We start from the raw sequence: 19,050 nt of genomic DNA on the forward strand, positions 1-19,050 counted from the left end.
ATGTTAGGTTTTGATGTGCTCTCAGGCACCGCTTTGGGATCTTGAAAGGAATACCCAGCACTTCTTCAACTGTTGTCAAGTGCTAACCACTGGTAATAAATTGCTATTTCTGGGGGCAGAAGGGATTGCCTTTCTCTGCTGAGTGCAGGATATCCTGCAGACAGCACTCACGGGACATGACTCATTAGTTGCTTCTGCAGTAGACTGATATTCCCGGTGGGTATCACAGCACAGAGGATACTCGGGGGCATGCAGGTTCAATGTTGTATTTCCCATGTCCTTACCCCAAAATATCTTTTGTCCTTCTTCCGTACCTTCTCATCCCTGGAGAAACTCTTGTAACTGAAACTGGGCAGGACCAGGCTATTATCTATTTTATGTCTTTTTGTTTATTTATATCAAGGTTTGCTACAGAGATCTGGGATGTTTGTTGTGGGAGTGGGCTTGTTTGTTCTAATTATGGCATTTGTTCACTAGATGTGCTTGGAGTAGGCTGTGTTTTAGTGGGAGACTTTGGCTGTTTAATGTATCCTACACAAAAAACTTAATCCCATATGGACCAGACAACCTTGGCATCTATTTAAACAGAAAGCTGAAACAGTAAGAAAACCTAAGATGAGAACATCAGTCCTCTTACCCTCTCTCCCATGTGTCTTCTAATAACCCAGTCACAGGACCATTGCAACATACAATCCACCTGCACTTGTATTCCCACTGCAAAGTAGCGTCATTTTGGGCTCTTTGGTGAAGTCAGATGGGCAGGATTGGCAGGTGCCTGGTAGGTCAACATACTCAAGCCTTTCTGGATGAGCATATAAGGATTATAGTGAAAGGGGAAGAGAGTCTTGTAGATGTGTTCTCCATGTGGAAGGGTATCCATTGTTAGCCCTTTCTGTCCTCAGCACAGCAAAATATCAAAAGAAAAAAAAATCAGCCTAAAGGAACACTTGAGTGATATGTACTGGCCTCCCCAGTGAAAAATGTGTATTAAATAGAACTGACTTGTGACAAAGCTTTCCAGATCCCCAAGTCTGTCTTACCTCAGATGAGATGCAGTGAATGTTAGTGGATCAGCTGACCAACCATAGAGCTCCTGCAGTCTTTAGTCATCAGGTATCCATCCAAATGTTATTCCAGCTTCTTGAGTATGTGTGTGGGAAATCTCTATTGGCACAACTAAAAAGCTAGGGGAAGGAGTGGGAAGAGTACAACAACAAAGGGGAAGAGGGTAATTTAAGAAAGAACAGTGAAAGTTCAATCAGATGTCAAGACTGAACACACGTGTTTGGTGGATACCGTTTTAAAAAAGATCTCAAGCTCTTTCAAAAATGTGCCAGCTGATCAAGAAAGAAATAAGAAGTAAGAGGATAAGATGTAACTGAGACAGACCAAGAAATGTAACTAGAAATAGACCCTGGAGCAAGTCCTGGGTGTGAATGCTGGGGGGTTAGCACAGGATCATGTTCCCAGTTTGCGGACTGAGTTGTGTCTGTATGTCATGAGCTGATCCGTGGGCAGATCTGAATCTCCCTGTGCTTTGCACATACTTGAACACTAACTTGGCTGCTGGAGCTCAGCTCTCTCTTCACACCTCTGTGGCTTCTTCAGGCCAGCAGTGCCTGGTGGAAGGTCCCCAGGGTTTCAAGAACACAGAGTGGAGCTAGCCCTTGAGTCCTTGAGCCCAGGACATTCCTGGCGTTCCTCTGCCAGCCGACTGGATGTGACTATTGTTCCCAAGCTGCTGATCCAGATTGGGTTACAGCCCTTCACAGGGGGGGTTGAGTTTCACAACCAGGCCAGAAATTCCACTGCATGAAAAAGCAAGATGAGTATTTTGGGAAGTGACATTAATGTTACACCTGTGACATCACAAGAAAAGACTTTATGTTCCCTTTTTATATCCTGTCTATTTTATTAAAAATGTAACAAACAAACAAACAAACAAAAGAGCATCAATACCAAGTAAATTACTGTTAAAACATTGCTGTGTAAGTTTTCTTGAGTATGTTCCCATCACATACTCCATGTGCTCTCTGCAGGAATTGTTATTCAGCTCCCAGGATGTACAGTACAGTGTGGAAACATCATGAGACATTTATTTCCTAATTCTGTCACAGACTCTCTGTTTGACCTTGGTCAAATCATCTATCCTTCCACTAAAAATAAAAAATGTATAGGATAACACTGCCGCTCTCTCTTTTCTCCTGCTCTCGCTTGTATGTACATTCTAAATTTTTATTTTTTTATTTCTGTATTTTACATAATTTTACAAAAAAAAAAAATAATTCTCCATGTCTAACTAGCAAGCTGGAATTGTGTTTTCTGCTGGGACTTCAAGATAGTCCTGTGACTGAGATGATAACAAGAAATGATAGCAAGGTGTAAATTTGATCATCACTGCAAAAGTTGCCTTATGATTATGGCCCAGAATTTTAAATACTTTTGGTAATAAAAAAGGAATAGAACGATGAGTAGCAGGGACAGATCACGGGTCTTTATGGTTCATTTTAATTTGTTCGTGCTCTTCTCCAAGTAGGATTTGGCTTACAGGAAGCAGAAATGAGATAAGCTGGGTACATCTATTTTTGCTGTTGAACAGAAAGTTCCAACAGAGGCCTGACTTGTTGGAGGCTGTTTCTTGTGATGTGGGATTTCCGCCTTCATCTCCCATCACATCGGGAGATAACATAAGCTCGGAGCTTCCCAAAGCTTTGCTTAATGCTGTAGTCATGTATGTCCTGGGAACTTCCTCTGGTGGACTCTGGGCTTGGGCTTTGGTAATGGCTGGGGTAGAGACTGATCCCCAGAACAGTCATGAGTATCTCCTGCACATCACTCTGAGAGCATCGGAATAGAAAAGGGGGAATCTCAGACTCAGTCTGGGACTTTTGCTAACCCCAAAGTTGCAATACTGCAGCAGTTACCACAACTTCACAGCTTGAAATACAGTTTTATTTGGCTGGAGCTCATTTCATACAACTAGCCAGCCTGATTAGTCTTCCAGGCTTCTTGTCTGGTAAGTAGAGTGATATAGATGCCTTTAAAAAACAAGGAAGACAGTTTTCCAAGAAAATGTGATAAACTGCCCTTTTTCCATGAAGGTTTTTCTTTTAATTCCTAAAAGCGAGCCTGAATGGACAGTAGTCAAAAAAAAAAAAAAAAAAAAAAAGAAAAAGAAAAAGAAAAAAGAAAAAAAGTGTATTTAGGGGAAGGGAGGAAAGAGGGAAGGGTGACTTGTAGATCCAGTGTGGGAGCAAACTTGGCTTTTACATTAATGTGCTGCCTTTTGGTGTCTTCAAATAAGGAAAGAATTGATTGCAGACCCTGACGAGATTTTTTTTGATGTTGAAAGCAAAAGCCTTAATTATATGAGGTATTTAACAGTGGCTGGTGTTCAGACTCTGGAGGTGACTGGAAAACTTCAGTTTCTGGAGTGCTTGAGAATAAACTTTGCTTTTGGAGGGCTGACCTGCCACCATGATTTATCTACCTCAGCACAAAAAAAAAAAAATCAGTGTTTGGTTGTAGAGGAATGAAGCTGGGTTAATTAACAATATACAGCTGTAGGCTGCCTTCAGGGGCGGTGAGCTGGCTGACGTGGATAAGGTTCCTGCTAGGTAGTTACATAGCTCTAAGGGGGATGGAAGGGGAGCACTGGGTGAAGGGAGGCCTGGAAGAAGCAGGGAGAGAGAGGGAGAGAGGGAGAGGGAGGGAGAGGGAGGGTGAGGGAGGGTGAGGGAGGGTGAGGGAGGGAGAGGGAGGGAGAGAGAGAGGGAGGGGGAGAGAGAGGGAGGGAGGGAGAGGGAGGGTGAGGGAGGGTGAGGGAGGGAGAGGGAGGGAGGGAGGGAGAGGGAGGGAGAGAGAGAGGGAGGGAGGGAGGGTGAGGGAGGGAGAGGGAGGGAGGGAGAGGGAGGGAGAGAGAGAGAGTGAGGGAGGGAGAGGGAGGGAGAGGGAGGGAGGGAGAGGGAGGGAGGGAGAGGGAGGGAGAGAGAGAGAGGGAGGGAGGGGGAGGGAGGGAGAGGGAGAGAGGGAGGAGGAGAGAGGGAGAGGGAGAGAGACAAGGAGAAGGATGCAGCGGAGGCAAGGATGGACTGGCCCGAAGGGGCTGAAGGAACAGCACAGGCAGTAGATGAACTGTCAAAATCTTGTGGGGCATTGGTGGCTGTGCTGGGGCAAGGTGTGAGCACTACCTATTGAAGTTAACGTGGGATGGGATGGTAAAAGCTGTGTTGCAGCCGGCTAGTTTTTGAGAGTGCTGCGACTTTTGATGAGAGGTCTGGGTGAAGATGCTTCCTGAAATACCTACCACATTCCTTCCAGTGTGTGATGTATCAGTTTAACTTAAGTGGCAAGATTTTGTGCTGCAGATTTGCTTGCATGTGAATGTGCAGAGAGGAGTGGGATGTTCAACTTCTTATAGATGATCCCATTAAGGCGGCTGTAAGATTAATTATCTTCTGTGTCCGGTGCCAGGTCAGAAAGGTCTCCTGAGATGTCCTCTTCTCAGAATTTGCTGTTACTCCAGATAAATCGCTTTTTGGTTTTTATTTTTCCTGTGTCCATCACTGGCCCCTTTTGGGTCATTTTCCTAGAACAGAGCTAGTTCTCTGTGAATTCAGGTTGCTAGAAGAGGGCAGCTGTTACTTACAGTCCCTGGGATTGCTTTGCAGTTAATGCCACTGAAAACACGGCTTGGAAGAAAGGAAGAAATCCACCTTTGCCCAGTCCTTGCAGTGCAGCTGTCTCTGGTAGTGGTTTAGTAAGAACATGAAATGCTCAGCTTTGAAATTACAGCAGCCACATTGCAGTACAAGTAGGGACAGTCAAAAGCTGTAAAAATAGTTGCAGTGCCATATGAGCTGCTGATCTCGTACAGTACCAAAAACGAGAGTGAGAAGGAGGAGAGTAAAATGCCACAGCCCCATTGAAATCAGTTAATGCTTTTCATTTTCCTTATAATGGCCTTTTAAAGTTAAAAACACAAAGTAATGATGAAATGGTTATGGTGGTGGGGACTGCTGGACAAATTAACATGCATCTACCACTTTTGCCTTCAGCATCTGCTCTAGGCTCTGCAAGGTCACCCTGAAAAGAAGTATTTACTTGCCTGCTGAGAAACCGAGTGATCAGGGTATGGGTAGTACTGTGTTGCCAACCTGTCAGTCACTGGGCTGATCCTTTTACTTTGTCCCTAAGAAGATCATGAGTTGACTTGCTCATAGCCCTTAAGTGTTCAAAGGAGAAGAGTTCTCAGACTCTGTTGAGTCCCAGAGACAAAAGCATGAAAACCTGTGATGGATGGAGGCTGAGGGGAGGTATGCTCCTTTTGGAAATAAAGGAATGTATTATTTTATTCCATTCCTGAAAAGAAAATGGAAATATCCTAGTGGGGATGAAATGGGCTGTATGAGTATGGAAATGTGGAATTTGCTCACTTTAAGCATCTGAAAGTGAAGCCTCCAATGTGAGCAGCTGGGATTTCCACTGCCAATGTATATAGCGAAAGAGAAGTCTAGAAGGGTATTCATCCTACCTGTTATAAAGAGCAAAAGTTGGAAAGAATCACTATCTGGGAGTATTTCTTCATTTTGACAAAGAAAAGACATGGATAATTGCTCATCTAAAAGCTAGGCATTTCATCGATGGTAAAGTTTAATGACATCAGTGTCCCCTAACGTTTCTAATAGGAACTAGATGATTTTCTGAAGCAGGCTATTATGAAGTCTGTAAAACAGCTGTTAATTAGTCCCTTTAATTGACATCTAATACTTTTTCCTTTCAACAAACCACTGAAGAATCCTGTTGAGTTTTTCAGGCTTTTACTTTTTTGCAGTAGGACTTCAAAAGTTTGCTGAAGCTGTAATGCAGAAACCCTTTCACTTCTGCTCTTTGTCCCATGGTACCTGCATGGTCTGAGAATCCATTATATACTAATTTCCTACTGAATCCCACATGTCTTCATGGGCAAGACCATATTTCTACAAAGTTTTATGTCACCAGTGCTTCTTTGGTGCTTGGTATCTTTAGTGTTATATTTTCCATATAAAAGATACAGCTTTTTTTTTTTTTTTCTTTTCTCCCTTCCCTCACGCTCCTCCACCCTGATGAACAGCAAACATGTGTTCTCCTGATCCCAATAGTCAGAAAGATGGTTACTGCCAGACAATCTACTATTCTGGTCCATATCCACAGCTGGTATAAATCAGCATAGTTCCCTTGAAGTTAGTGGAACTCACTGATTTATAGCAGCTGAAGAGCTGGTCCAAAGGCAAGCTTTTGCTGCTCTTTTGAGCTGATGTTCCTATAGGAAGCAGTGGTAATATTGGGCAGACAATTCACCCTATGAAAATTGGGAGCAGCAACAGTAATCTCAAAGAAAATTCTCAGGTTTACCTATATTTCTGTCCTGCTCCACCTTTGCTCACAGCAGATTCCCATCTGATAAACATCCGCTCAGCTGACCCGCCACATCCCTCTCTCCATGTGGATAGAACCCCTTCTGTTCTTCCTTCTGATATCTTGGCTTGTTGTAACCACTGAGGTGTTAAGGCATTGATGGAAAAGCTGGCGAGACCTACAGCTGACAAAAAGTAGGGAGAGAAATGGAGATCTCTTGGAAGTTCCCCATCTGTTTTTTTTTTTCTTTTCCCCACCCCCCACCCCATTAACTATCTTTGAAATGCCAGTGCCATTTGAAAATATCTGAATTTCTGTTTATAACTTGGTTATATTAAAGTACAGAGGTTGAGTAGCATATGAGCAGATGTGGTTTGGAGCTTGCTTCTTCATCCAACAGCTGACAAGACATCTGCTGTGCTGGGGGCTGAAGAAGCAGAAAAATAAATTGTCTTCTGGTTGCATATCTTCTAAAAACACTTTTTCTCTGTTCTCTGGGGAAGACATTCAAGCTGTGGCCATCTTACAACTCCAAGGACAGCATTCCTTATTGGGAAAAGTTACACAACCGCTTTTGGTTGGAGAGAGAACATCTTTGACGTGCTCTCAACCTCTCATTTAAAGATGTCTGGAGAGTTTCCATCAATGGTTGTTTTTGAAGAGAGAATTGAAGTTTAAACTCAAAGATTAATTTTATTTTTATTTTTAACAGAAAAAAACCCCAACCTACTGGGGGTGGGGAGGGTATTTTGTTAAGTCAAATATCTGAAAATTTATATGTTTTGGCCCTAAACGGTTCAATTCAAATATCCCACAACATTATTTCATGAAAATTGTTAACTTTTCTCACATCTTTATTTTCCTTGGGAAGAGGCAATTCACATTCTCCTCTACTTGGTCTGAGGGGGAGTGTGGCAAATTACAGTAAATGGAGTAAGTTTGATAGAAAATCTAATCTAGGGACCCTTTCCTTTGAGAGGCTGGACCAGATGATCTTCTGAGGTCCTTTCCAACCTGGGCTGTTCTACGATTCCAGCAGACATTCCAGCATTCCATTCCATATGACAGACAGGCTTATCAAGGACCAGAGAATCATAAGGCACTGTGGCAGCACTCCCAAATTTAAATGATTCAGGTTTTGGCCAGAATATTTTGTTTTCACTTATATTCTATTTTTTCTGGGTTTAAAATCCAATTTTTTTTTCTGTGGGAAATGTCTTGATGAGCTCCGTTCTTTTTGAAGATGATCCCAGTCCACCTCTCAGGAGAAACTTAGCATACCCTGATGATCAAGGGAGTTTTAGTAAATTCACAGCTAGCCCAGCCTCTCATGTAGGACTCCAGAATAGCTTTTTGGCACTAAAATCTACTGCTAACATCTGTTGTGAGCATGACTGAAAAATTGAAGAGGACTCCCCTCACTCCCCACCCTTCAAAACCTATTAATAGAAAGAGGGAATTTTGGTCAGGGTTTTTTTGCAGCTGCTGGGACTCTAGGGATCCTCATGGAAGAGGTGAATGGGGGTTTTAGGGCAAGATTAGCTGCATTGATTGGGCTGTTTGCAGAAGGATTTGCAGGGCAATGGAATATCTTTAATCCATGGAATCAGTCCAAGACATCCACCCAGCAGTGGTTAGCCAGCCCTGCAGGTACTTAAAACTCATAAGGTACCTCCCTGTTTTGCCTTGACATTGCGTATTTAAATAAAGATGTTATTTAAATTTAAATATATTTCAATAAAGCATAAAGTAATCGCATAAATGGGGCTGTTACCTGCCAGCTACGCTACATTGTGATGAAAAAGTCAAGTGAAGAACCGCCTCAAGCTGTGGATAAGGGCTCGTCTGTTGGGGTATTTTGGTCATTGGTAGGTCTACACACAGAAATTAAACAGAAGCCAGGAGGGAATGTGTTATGTGTGTAGAAGAGGAAGGGAGATGTAGGAGACTGACTAAAATCCCAAAGTATTTAACTGGGATTTTTCTGGCATTGCCAGAGGCCTCCTCTCTGAGCCAGACTGACAATTTAATAAAAGTGGTGGGAGACTGCAACCACTTTAATTTTGCACAAGTGCAAAGGATCTTTTTGGTGAACTTTGTCAAGCCAACTGTTCTGTGAATATACTTTATCATTAATATAATGAAAAGCATATTGACATAACTTTTGTATGAGTTTGTCTGAGAGTCAGAATGAGGTGAGCTTTCTGGATTGTCTTTGCCATTATTTCTCTAATATCTTTTCATTAGAGAACAGCTGAGAGGGGGGAAAAAACCCACCAACAAACCCCACAACCACGGCTGATCTGTGGCATTTGGAAGAGAAAGTGAAATACGACTCTTCTTGTTATTATGGTCTCTTCTTATCTTGAAGAGGTGGAGGTGACAAAATCCCAAGCTGCTGCGGGCATCTTAATTGCCTGATACTTTCCAGTGCCATTTCCAGTTCAGGAATAAGACCTGGTGGCTTTTTCAAATGTTGTGTGAAACACACTTCTGTGCTTAGGCTGGTGCCTGCTCAGACGCTGTCCTTGTGATGGTTGCTCTCAGAGCACACGCTAATTTGCATTGCAGCTTTGCTGCTTTGAATTAGCAAAACTCAGGATTTCCTGGGTCTGTGCTGACTTCTGCGATGTCAATCGAGAAGTCTGTAGTGGAGGATCATGGTGAAGTTACTCCCTGGTATTTCTTTGGGTCTGTAGAAAGCTCTTACAGTTCTCCAGCCATGACTTGTTTCAATGCAGAAATCAATGCAGCAAAACTTTTTACGGGGCATGAAAACAATGCACAATTTCTGTTATTTCTTCACAGAAATATCTACAGCTTGCAAAGTTTACAAGGATCACTTCTTCTGATCAGCAGGGTGCATCAGACAGTTTCCACACTTAATTCTTGTTTGCCCTGGACAGAAAATGGGCAAATGAGAAACAGAAACTTTCAGAAAGCCTTTACTCTGGGGCTTTGCAATAAGAAGGAAATCTCAGAAGGTGGAATCTAGCCTGGGTAGGGTTCATCTCACTTTATATGAACTATGTGTCTCTGCTCTCATCACAGTCACCAGAGACCTTGTCCACATACTCATTGTGGGGGTGATGCATCTCTTTCAGCAGCAGATATCTCAGGCTTCACTCAGTCACTTAAATGCCAGTGTCTGGTGTCATAGGAGATGCCTCTGCCTACAGTGGCCTCTTCAGAGCTATGGGGGTGCCCTATACCTATGGTTTAATAATTCACCGTGGATGGGGTTCGTTTGATTACATAAGTGTTTCTAGAGCCATTTCTGATACCTTATGGTATCGGAAGCATATGTAGGACTGGCCAGTATATAGTTATGGCACAGACCCTATGGGAGACTGGGGCCCTTCTGCAACGGCAACTGAAGGCCAGGTGGGATCATCTAGTGCATCTCTGTTGCATCTCCAGTGCAAACCAATCTTGCTCTATAACCCAGGGACCAAGTGTAGGTTTATACCCTAGGGAAGCTGAACTGCTCCCCTGGCTGCACAGCTTATAGTGTGTAGATCAATAGGCTGGTAAGCTGGTCTCAGAAACTTTTTCCTGCGTGGCCACACAAACGTGGGTTGGGACTGGTGGGCTCCATCAGAGCAGGTCTTGTGGCGTTTGTGAACTGAATAGAAGTGACAGAACTAGAGTCTGGTCTGGGAGAGACAGTAGACAGATTTCTGCATAGCTGTTCATGGAGACACATCCTTTTGCTGCTACCAGCTTTGACCAGAATTGAGTTACCTGGAAGGCAACACACTGCAGGGAAAAATGCAGTTCTCCAGGTGGTCCCTGAAACAGTGAAATGCCAAAACACCAAAATACCTCACTAGGTTGGTCAGGAGCAGCTCAGGGCTCCTGTCATAGGCAGTGTTCTTGAAGTGTCCTCTTTAATTAGAGGAATGAGATTTGCTTCCCATTATCCAAAAAGCATAAACAACCATTACTGTGACAGTTACGCTATTGTAGCGATGTATTTATTACTGTAATAAATGCTGTGGCATTGCCTCAAACCTGGAATCAGAAAGCAGGCTCTCATTCAGGTAGGACCTGGAACTACACCATATTGTATAGACACAAAGCTCAGCCCTGCTCCATTCCCCCTCCAGTCTCTCCAGGTTCCCCAACTGCTTTCACTTGCTGAAGCCATGGTGGAGACAGCAGTTCAAAGGGGGTGGCCAGCTTTCTGTGTAGGAATCATGTGGCACTTCCAAGCTGCTTGTGTACTGCCAGTAGTGGATGGGCTACGATTTGGGAGCAGCTGGGCGGGATAAAGCACAAGCACTCTTCCAGCAAAGCCAGCCAGGGAACCAGGAGTGCCTAGAGCAGCTACTGAGGGGTAGGCTGGTGGCGGGGTGGGCAAAAGCAGGTCTCAAAGGGGTCTGAATGCTCTGTTATCAGGATGACGTAGTAAGAAAAACAAAGAGATTTATGATTCAACTGATACTTATTTGAAATGCCAGCACAGATCCCTTTTTCAAATACATTGTGATTTGGGGGGTGGTTGTCTTGTTATGGGGGGTGTTGTTTTTTTGGAAAAAAAATAGATCAGGCAATGTGGAAGTGACCATGTCTCAGACAGTGACCTGATTTAGAAAAATAACATAAGCAAATGCGGATCTGAAAACTGTTAACTCCATTTTGCTTTGAAGAGGAGTTATCTAAATCAAAGTAAGGCTGGGATTAGAAAAGCTTCAAGTGGATACCCTTATCTTAGTTATTCTAATAGGAATTTGGCATTCAAGTCCCTAAAATGGTCTGGAAAATCTCAGACGTAAGGATGTACTTACAGAGACCCAGTGTTATCCCAGACGCTGTGTGTGCGTGTTTCCATGCTTGTTAAATACTTTCTGCTATAAGCAATACTGGTTCTTTGCACCTTCCTAGGAGACCAGTGTGTGATCTGAGGTAACAATTCTCCCCTGTGCCAGCTAACGTGTTGATGGTCAGCCTCCCATATAGCTCCATCCTCACGTCTAATTATAAATCTGTGGTCATCTTTTAATGAACAGCAGCACAACAAAGGCCGGGGTGCAGTCCAGCCTGAAAAAGGGACGCTGTGCAGCAAGTGAGCTGGGAAGGTAGGTGTCAGCATGGCCCTGGGGATGATAAAACCCATTGATGGACCTGGGTCATAACCCAGCCACCCCGTGTACCGCACATGCATGCACATGCGCACCAGAAATGTTTGACCCAGCGCCAGCCTCAGCCCTAAAACCCCCAACCTCTCATTCCATTTAAGTGTTAATTCATAACAATGCCGTATCTGATGGCTCTAAAATAGCCCGGTAAATGTCTTGTCCTTTTATAGCAGCAGCCCTATTGTAAGCTCTGGCATGTGACAGGTTGGAGAGTGACACAAGTGTGACTTCAGGAGACTGGACAGGCATAAAGACCTGTGTGCGCTGGCGATTTATCTTGCAGCAGCCACCTCTTCCCTGACTGTCTTGTCTCCTTCTCTCCCTTCCTAAAGCAGCCCACCAGCAAACCAGCATGCCTCCAAAGAAGCCCGAACCTAAGAAAGCTGAACCTAAGAAGGAAGAACCCAAACCGGCACCTAAACCAGCAGAACCAGAACCCAAAAAAGAAGTTGAATTTAACCCAGCTTCTATCAAAGTATGTATCTTTTGAGCTGGCATAGGAGGAAGTGGGCTGGTGGGGCTTGGGTTGGTGGTGGTTCTGGTGGTGGTGTATTCAGTACTGTGAGATGACCTTCTCCAAAAGCAGCTCATGGTTTTGAGCAGAGAGTGTGCAGCAAAGGCAATTGCCGCAGGCAGAGTAAGAGTGGGACCAAAGTTGCTGAGCGGGTGTCTGCTAAACAGAGAAGCTAAAAGCTGAATTTTATTTTACCTGAAGATGTTCAGATGTGTTTGTCCCATCTTATCCCCAAAGTATCAGATTTTATTGCATGCAAGTTTCACTGACCTCAGTGGGAACATGACTGCTCCTCTGCAGGCAATACTGCAGGTACATGTCAGGAAGCCTTGACTGTACCCGGGGCTGACCACTGACTAACCAATGGCCAAGGCCAGACTGGAGCGGGCTTGGATCATGTGTTGAATTAATTTCTGTCTGCCTGGAATGCATCACTTTTGTAGACTTTACCAGTCTGGGACTTCTTTAAAGTGAGCCTTTGACACCTCCTGCAGTTTTCCAGAAAAGCCCAACTGGATGGCAAGGGAACTATGTGCTTATGTGCGTACTTTGGAAGGCAGAGAGAAACTTGGGCAAAAATCCAGGTTTCCTGTATGACCTGCTACTTTCAGGTTCTGCCCCAAGGTTCCTCCAAAGGGCATGAGCCTTCTCCTCCTCCTTTAGAGAAATTTCTACTGGAAAGAGTCAGTGCTGCTCCCATCAGGGTTTGCTGAAGTCTTGTTAAAATATGCAAGGATAAGATTATATTTCCTATATAGGTTTTGAGAAAATTTGGGGTCACTACTGTTATCCTGAGCTGCCTAACTGGCATCACGTTGCCCTTTCAGTAAACCACCCCATTGACAGGGAACTGCCAATGTTTAGGAAACACTCAAGGTTTTAAAGCTGTGAAGTAGTAATTCCAGTGAAATGATGCTGGAGGTCTGTTTTCCTTCCACTTGTTTTTTTTCATGGGAATTGACCCTTCAGCAGATAACTGAGAGTGACTCATATTTCAAAAGAAATTTGTATCAGAGAATGATAAGGAGAAAGAAATTATATGTTCCTATGGAAATGACCATGAAATGACCTCCTGACTTATAAAAATGCAATAAGCAAATGAAGATCTAAAGGTGAGTAGTTCCCCTTTGCTCCTTCTGCACCACACATGTTCAAAGGCAATGTCAGAGGCCCCTGCAGGCATCTTTAGAAACACCTCTCCCGTATTGTTTGCACAGTAAATACCCCAAGATGGACCGATACTGCAAGGCATAGCAGGATTTCTTTGCAAGGCATTGTCCTTTGGGAACTGTCCTTTGGGAAAAGGCATTGTTGCCCTTGGGAAAAAGAAGAGGAGCTTTGCAGCATCTCACAGGTTTCTTTCTCATAGGGATTTGGCCCAGACAATGACTGGGTGCAAATCAGCATTATTTGGTTGATTAGTTTAGAGCAGCCAGATTCTTTCCTGTTTCTTACAAGATACTGAGCAACCAACAGGGGAGTCCTGGTGATCACCTGTGTTTAAGGTGAGCCATAGGACATGAGGCAAGACTAGATATTGCTGAAAAGGAAAAAGGACACAGCTCCACTGCCATCCATGGCACCAACTCCTCAGAGCTGAGATGAGGGATGAATGTCTCTGGGATCCTCTCTTGTTAGCTCAGAAAGTAGTTTCCCTCTCAGGAAAACACAGAAACTATGTGAGGAAGGGCATAAGTTACTCTGTCTCTTCGATGTGCCTCCTGAGCACGTGGCAACATGGCTCTTGCGTGGCTTGTAAATCATGGACTGCTGAAACTGTTTGCTTCTTCCACATGGGACTGACTCCTGCAGCTAGGGATTTATAATAAAGGAAGCACTGACAGTGGGTTTGTCCTGCCTTGAATCATAAAGACCTTGCAAATCTTTCAGTTTTAATACCAGTGAAAAAAACCCAATAATTTGTAACTTTATCAAGAAGTCTAATTACATGGAATTCAGTTTTGGGCTAGTTTTTAAAGTACTGACACTCGAGTAGTGCTGTGCTCCGATAACTTCCACCATGACCTTGAGCAAGTGGTACGTGGTGGGATCCAGCTTTCTGGTAACGTCTCTGTACTTAACATTCCTGCACTGTAAAAGGAGGAGAGGGCAATCGCAATAGCTTCTTTTCCAGGGCACACATAGCTTCAGCCAGAATACCATGACATTGTGATAATGTTCAGCTGGGATACTCTGACACTGTGGTATGAAGGGCAGCTAAGTCCAGTAGAGAGATGAGCTGTAATGAAAAAAAAAACCACCAAAACCCAACCCTCAAGCTGGTACCGCTTAAAAAACATTTAACACCACCATTTCAGGATCATCAAATACATTTTCATCCAAATAGGATTTGAAACCAATTCATTTTTGCATTATTTTTTAAAACGTACTCGCTCTGCACACTTCTTCATGCAATTTCTTATTTTGCCTTCCAGCACAATTTGCAATTATGGACTCCTATCATATTTTTTAAAGTGCTAATAAGTGCATATTGAGTAAGTAAATCCAGTACTCCTGTGATAGCATTGCTTCATCTTTGCAGAGAATATTCCATTATCTACGATATAGCAATTAGGACCAGGGAAAGCATAGGTAGATGCATGGGTTGGGTCCACGGTATTTTTTTTCCCCAAAACTCATATGCTATAAGGGGAGACAGTATTCTCTAGAGAAGTTTTCCTGGGAGTTTTTCAATTAAATGTTTTTAATCAAAAATGCTTTTGTCAAAATTGAAGCTATTTGTGCACAGGGCTGGCAAATATACTGCTTCCTGCTCCATAAACCTAGCTCTGGTGGAGCTCAGGCCATCTGGTGTAGATCAGAACACCTCCCTAGATCATTGTACAACATTTGAAAAAAATGCCTTAATGAGTTTTTAAATTCTCCAAACATCCCTTTACTGCATTCCAGGATGAAACTCATTCTTGTTTTCATGCAGAAGATAATCTGTAGTTAAAAAAAGGCGAGGAAAACAACCTTGTGTCAAAACAAAATGTTAAAAATTAATGAAATGCATCCTTTGATAGGAATGTCTCAAATTATCTATATTCATTCTTAGACCTTATTGCACAATTTTGTATTTGGAATTTTTGACCTTTTTTTTTAGGCACTAAAAAGCCTCCAAACTAACATACTTCTGTGGTAGGGAAATGTACTTCTTGTTTCAATTTTCCTGTGTGTTAGTCTGCTGTCATGAGAATGGTCTAAAAGCCTTATTTTCTTATTTTTCTTTTTTTCTTAATTTTCTATGAGCCATGTTTGATTTTCCCATTGTCTTTCTCTTGCCGTTTCATTGTCTCAGTCTGTAGCGAGTCTCTACTGGGTTATCAGCTGCAGTAGCCTAAATGTGAGATAAGTCCCATTAAGTACATGCAGTTATTCTAAAGTGTTAATGTTACTCACATATACATTCCCATAGGATTTGATCCAGTACTTTGAATCAAAGTAGATTGTATGTGACTGAATGTTGTTTGCAACTCATAGAAAAGAGGTTGTGGTTTTTTTGTTGTTGTTGTTTCTTTGTTTTTCTGTAAGAGTTTGGCTGAGTCCCCAAAGAATTATGTTTTTAAGAAATTGTTTCTAGGGCTCCTGAACCTCTTTACTTTGGGGAACAGATTGTCCTGAAGAGATATTGTTGCAAGAAGATTGTCTGTTGCATATACCTCATTCATTCCCACCCAAATGCTGTCTTTTAGTAGGGGGGAACATTTGCTAGATATATATTCTGCTCTCCTGAAAAATAGTAAGGCTGATGCAAAACAGGATTAATCTTTTATTGTTATGGACACCAAAGTTGTGTCCATACCATTAACCATTGGAAAGCTGATCATTGATCTTAAATGAATCATCTGTAATCAGCAGAGAGAAACTCTCCTGAGGTTTATCCCTTGCGGGTGTGCTGAACACATATATCAGGATGGATTGGATCACCCTTGGAAGACGCTGATCTCTTGATAAGGGGAGATGAGACAGGTATTTGGGTGCCGATGTTTCAGCTGCTAAAGATAGCTGAGATGACGTGTGCTCAAAGTCCAGTGAGTCCTGGGTCCCAAAAGGCCATGCAGAGACAACTGGCATATGTGAGGACCCGAAGGAACACAGCTTACCATATAGAGTTATCCTTGATAGCCACGTTTTCCCATGTCATCACTTGATATGCTCATTGTAGCAGCATACAGTAATACAGGTGCCTGGGGAAAAAACACTCATCGCTTATTTCTGTGGAGCGCTGTGATCATGAAGCCACGTGAAACTTGTTCTCCCTGAAATGCCCTGCAGGCTTCTGAACATCTGCAGGGATACTAAAAAATAAAAGTGTCTTCCCTTTTTCTGCAAGGACAGATGTAAAAGCATCTGGGATGGGAGCAGCCGTGGGGAAAATGTACAGGCATGGCACAGCACCGGTAAAGATGGGATCCTGCCGGACTTGTCTGTTCAGCTGGGAAGCACAGAGCGTGCCACAGTGTGACGGCCAGGTCACAGCCAGCAGATGTGCAGGGCTGCACGTGCGAGCTGTTGCTGCAGCGTGAGGCAGGACTGGGCAGGCTGGGGTGGCTGCACTCCCAGGAGAAGGGATGCAAACATCTCCTGGGGGAGATGGATTGATTGTCATGGGGGAAAATCCCATTTTAGCTTCTAAATGCCTTGCTAGGTGGGATTGGCAGAGGAGATTTTGCTGCCTTGCTGAAGAAATTATTCTGGGCTGAAGTGACTGAAATGATTATTTCGGAGTGAGCTTGGATGTGGGAGAAATGTGAGTTAATAGCGGACATTCGTGTGAGAAGGGCTTAGGGGAGTGGAAAGCAGGAGTTACTTTGTGGATAGAAAGGGGTTTGTTTGTGGGATGAATGTGCTGCGGGTTTCGAGCTTACTGCTGGAGAGGGAAGGGTATTTTGCACGTGACAGAGGAAGTTACCTACGTCCCTGCCTTCCGTAAGAAGCGGGGGTGTGAGTGGGTAGAGGCGAAGGGTTTTGTAGGCAAAAAGGCTTCTTTGTAAGTAAGAAAGCTGAGGTGTTGGCCCACTGGAGACTGTTTCTGAGTGTGCAAAAGAGTTGTTTTATCTGGATGTGTGAGGGAACCATGAGCTCATGGGCATGCGTCTCTTCTGGGATGAGAGGCTCAGCAGCGGATAACCTTGTAGCTGGTTGGTGGCAGGAGTCTAAGGTCCTTTACAACCCATGGAAAACATGATACAACAGGTTGTATAAGAAAGAAGGGGCCTTTTCTTGCCAGAAAAAAAAAAGGCCATTTGCTGGGCCAAGATTAGGACATTCCAGTGCAAGTGTGATTTTAATCTCGGCATGTTGAAGAACCCCTTCCCTCTGGTACAGAGACAGCAGGAGCATGTGTCTTCAAAGCCATCAGCAAGCTGTGTAACCCCTGCTGTACACCAGCAAAGCACAGCTCCATCAAGAGTGCCTCAGGTAAGATGGTGGTACAGGGCTGTCCCTGAGCCCCCAACACAGGGCAGCTCCAAGAACAGTTTCCTTGAGTCTCTGAGCAGATGGTGTCCTGTGGGATGCTAAAGGCATCCAGCTAGTAAGGGCTTGTCTGATCCAAAGAAAGCCTGGCTGGATATTCCATGCAGTGCACATATCATACCCAGCTTGCACAAAGTAGTTATGTTCTCTTTTAGTAAGATGCTGGGGGGCAATGCAGGTCTTTGCTCACTTTGAAACCTGTCCTGATGTTAGATCTCATGGAGTTTGGCCAAGCCTTCCTTGAGAGCGACGTGGGATGCCTCTTTATATGCATGTATGCCTGAGCCTCCAAGATCAAGACATCTTTATGCATGTATGCCTGAGCCTCCAAAGTCAGGACAGCTGAAGGTGGTCACCATATGAGTTCCACCTCGAACACCCTCTCATCTTTCTCTCTCTAATCTGTTTTTTGCCTTGCTTTCATTCCTTCCAGGTGCTACACATTTCCATTGTCATCACCGCTATTATTATTGGCCTACAGTGCGTGTCGGTAGAAATACTTTTAGAGAGCAATTTCCCTCCTGTGCTCACATATGTGAAAGTTTCTGAAGTGGGCAGACACCTGCCAGGCTAAACCAAGCCCACGCTGGGCCTCTTTCTCTCTCAGTGGTTTCTTCCTGAGCCTTTCAAGCCCAGAGAAATTTGAGTAGTGAGTCTTTAGGAGGCCCCAGGCGAAAATGAGTGAAAGTTTAGCAAAGACAAGAGACACCATTGCGAGCCCGAGCTCGCGGGAGTCAGTAGGAAATGTTTCCTTTTGAGTGTTATGGGATTTGCCTCTGACTCACCATTCTTGCCATGGACCAGTGCTCTGGCAAGGTGTGAGAACTTTTGTAAGCTTATTCTGATTTATTTTTAATTTAGTGAGAGGCAAATGCCTCTTAGGTATGTGCTGAAAAATTGCATAGATCCGGCAGAATATCTTCAGGTGCATAGAGGCAGCTCCCTTTTTAGCATCATAACAGTACAAACTCCTGTAACTCCGCAGGAAGACTTCAGATGCCACTTATTTTAAATACCAGATAACTTTTTTAGGATGGGATGAATTAATCCTCCTGCAGGTATAATATGGTATAGCGCTTTCCCTTTGTAAGTGGTGCTTTCTCGCACCCTGTCTCACACCCTCTGCATAGCAGGGGGTGCAGAGGTCTGGTGTTGCACACTCATGAGTCTGCATGGGGAGGAGAAGCTCAGCTGGAGGATGCTGTCAGGGCTGTCACCACAGTCTCTGTTCCCTTTCCAAAGCCCCCCCTGCCTGTGAGAGGCTACCCAGCTACCACAGGTATCTTCTCAGGAGCTGGTGGCTGAGACACACTGCCTTGCACATAAAAATCAGCTGATGGTCAAGCTTATAATGCCCAACTAACAATTTCTTTCAGTGCTTCTGGATGGACCTCAGAGATTAGCATAATTAAAATGCCATGCAGCCATAGCATGCTTCTAAATGCAGCTCTGCTCTTTTATTCTCCCCTTTATTTATCACACTCCGTGTCATTCTGGAAGCACAGGACGTTCCCAGCC

General features: G+C 43.8%; 1 protein-coding gene across 1 annotated transcript in view; it reads left to right on the forward strand.

Annotated features, from left to right (window-relative positions):
- Positions 1–11,396: 11,396 nt before the first annotated feature.
- MYL3 (myosin light chain 3) overlaps positions 11,397–19,050 on the forward strand; it is a 39,254-nt gene continuing 31,600 nt past the window's right edge. Inside the window, exons 1-2 of the mRNA XM_005442330.3 lie at positions 11,397–11,477; positions 11,870–12,012. Coding sequence (XP_005442387.1) covers positions 11,890–12,012 — 123 coding nt within the window. The 5' untranslated portion in view covers positions 11,397–11,477; positions 11,870–11,889. The remainder of the gene's footprint in view (positions 11,478–11,869; positions 12,013–19,050) is intronic.

The sequence above is a fragment of the Falco cherrug genome, chromosome 4 (assembly GCF_023634085.1).
Source record: "Falco cherrug isolate bFalChe1 chromosome 4, bFalChe1.pri, whole genome shotgun sequence".
Taxonomy (NCBI): Eukaryota; Metazoa; Chordata; class Aves; order Falconiformes; family Falconidae; genus Falco; species Falco cherrug.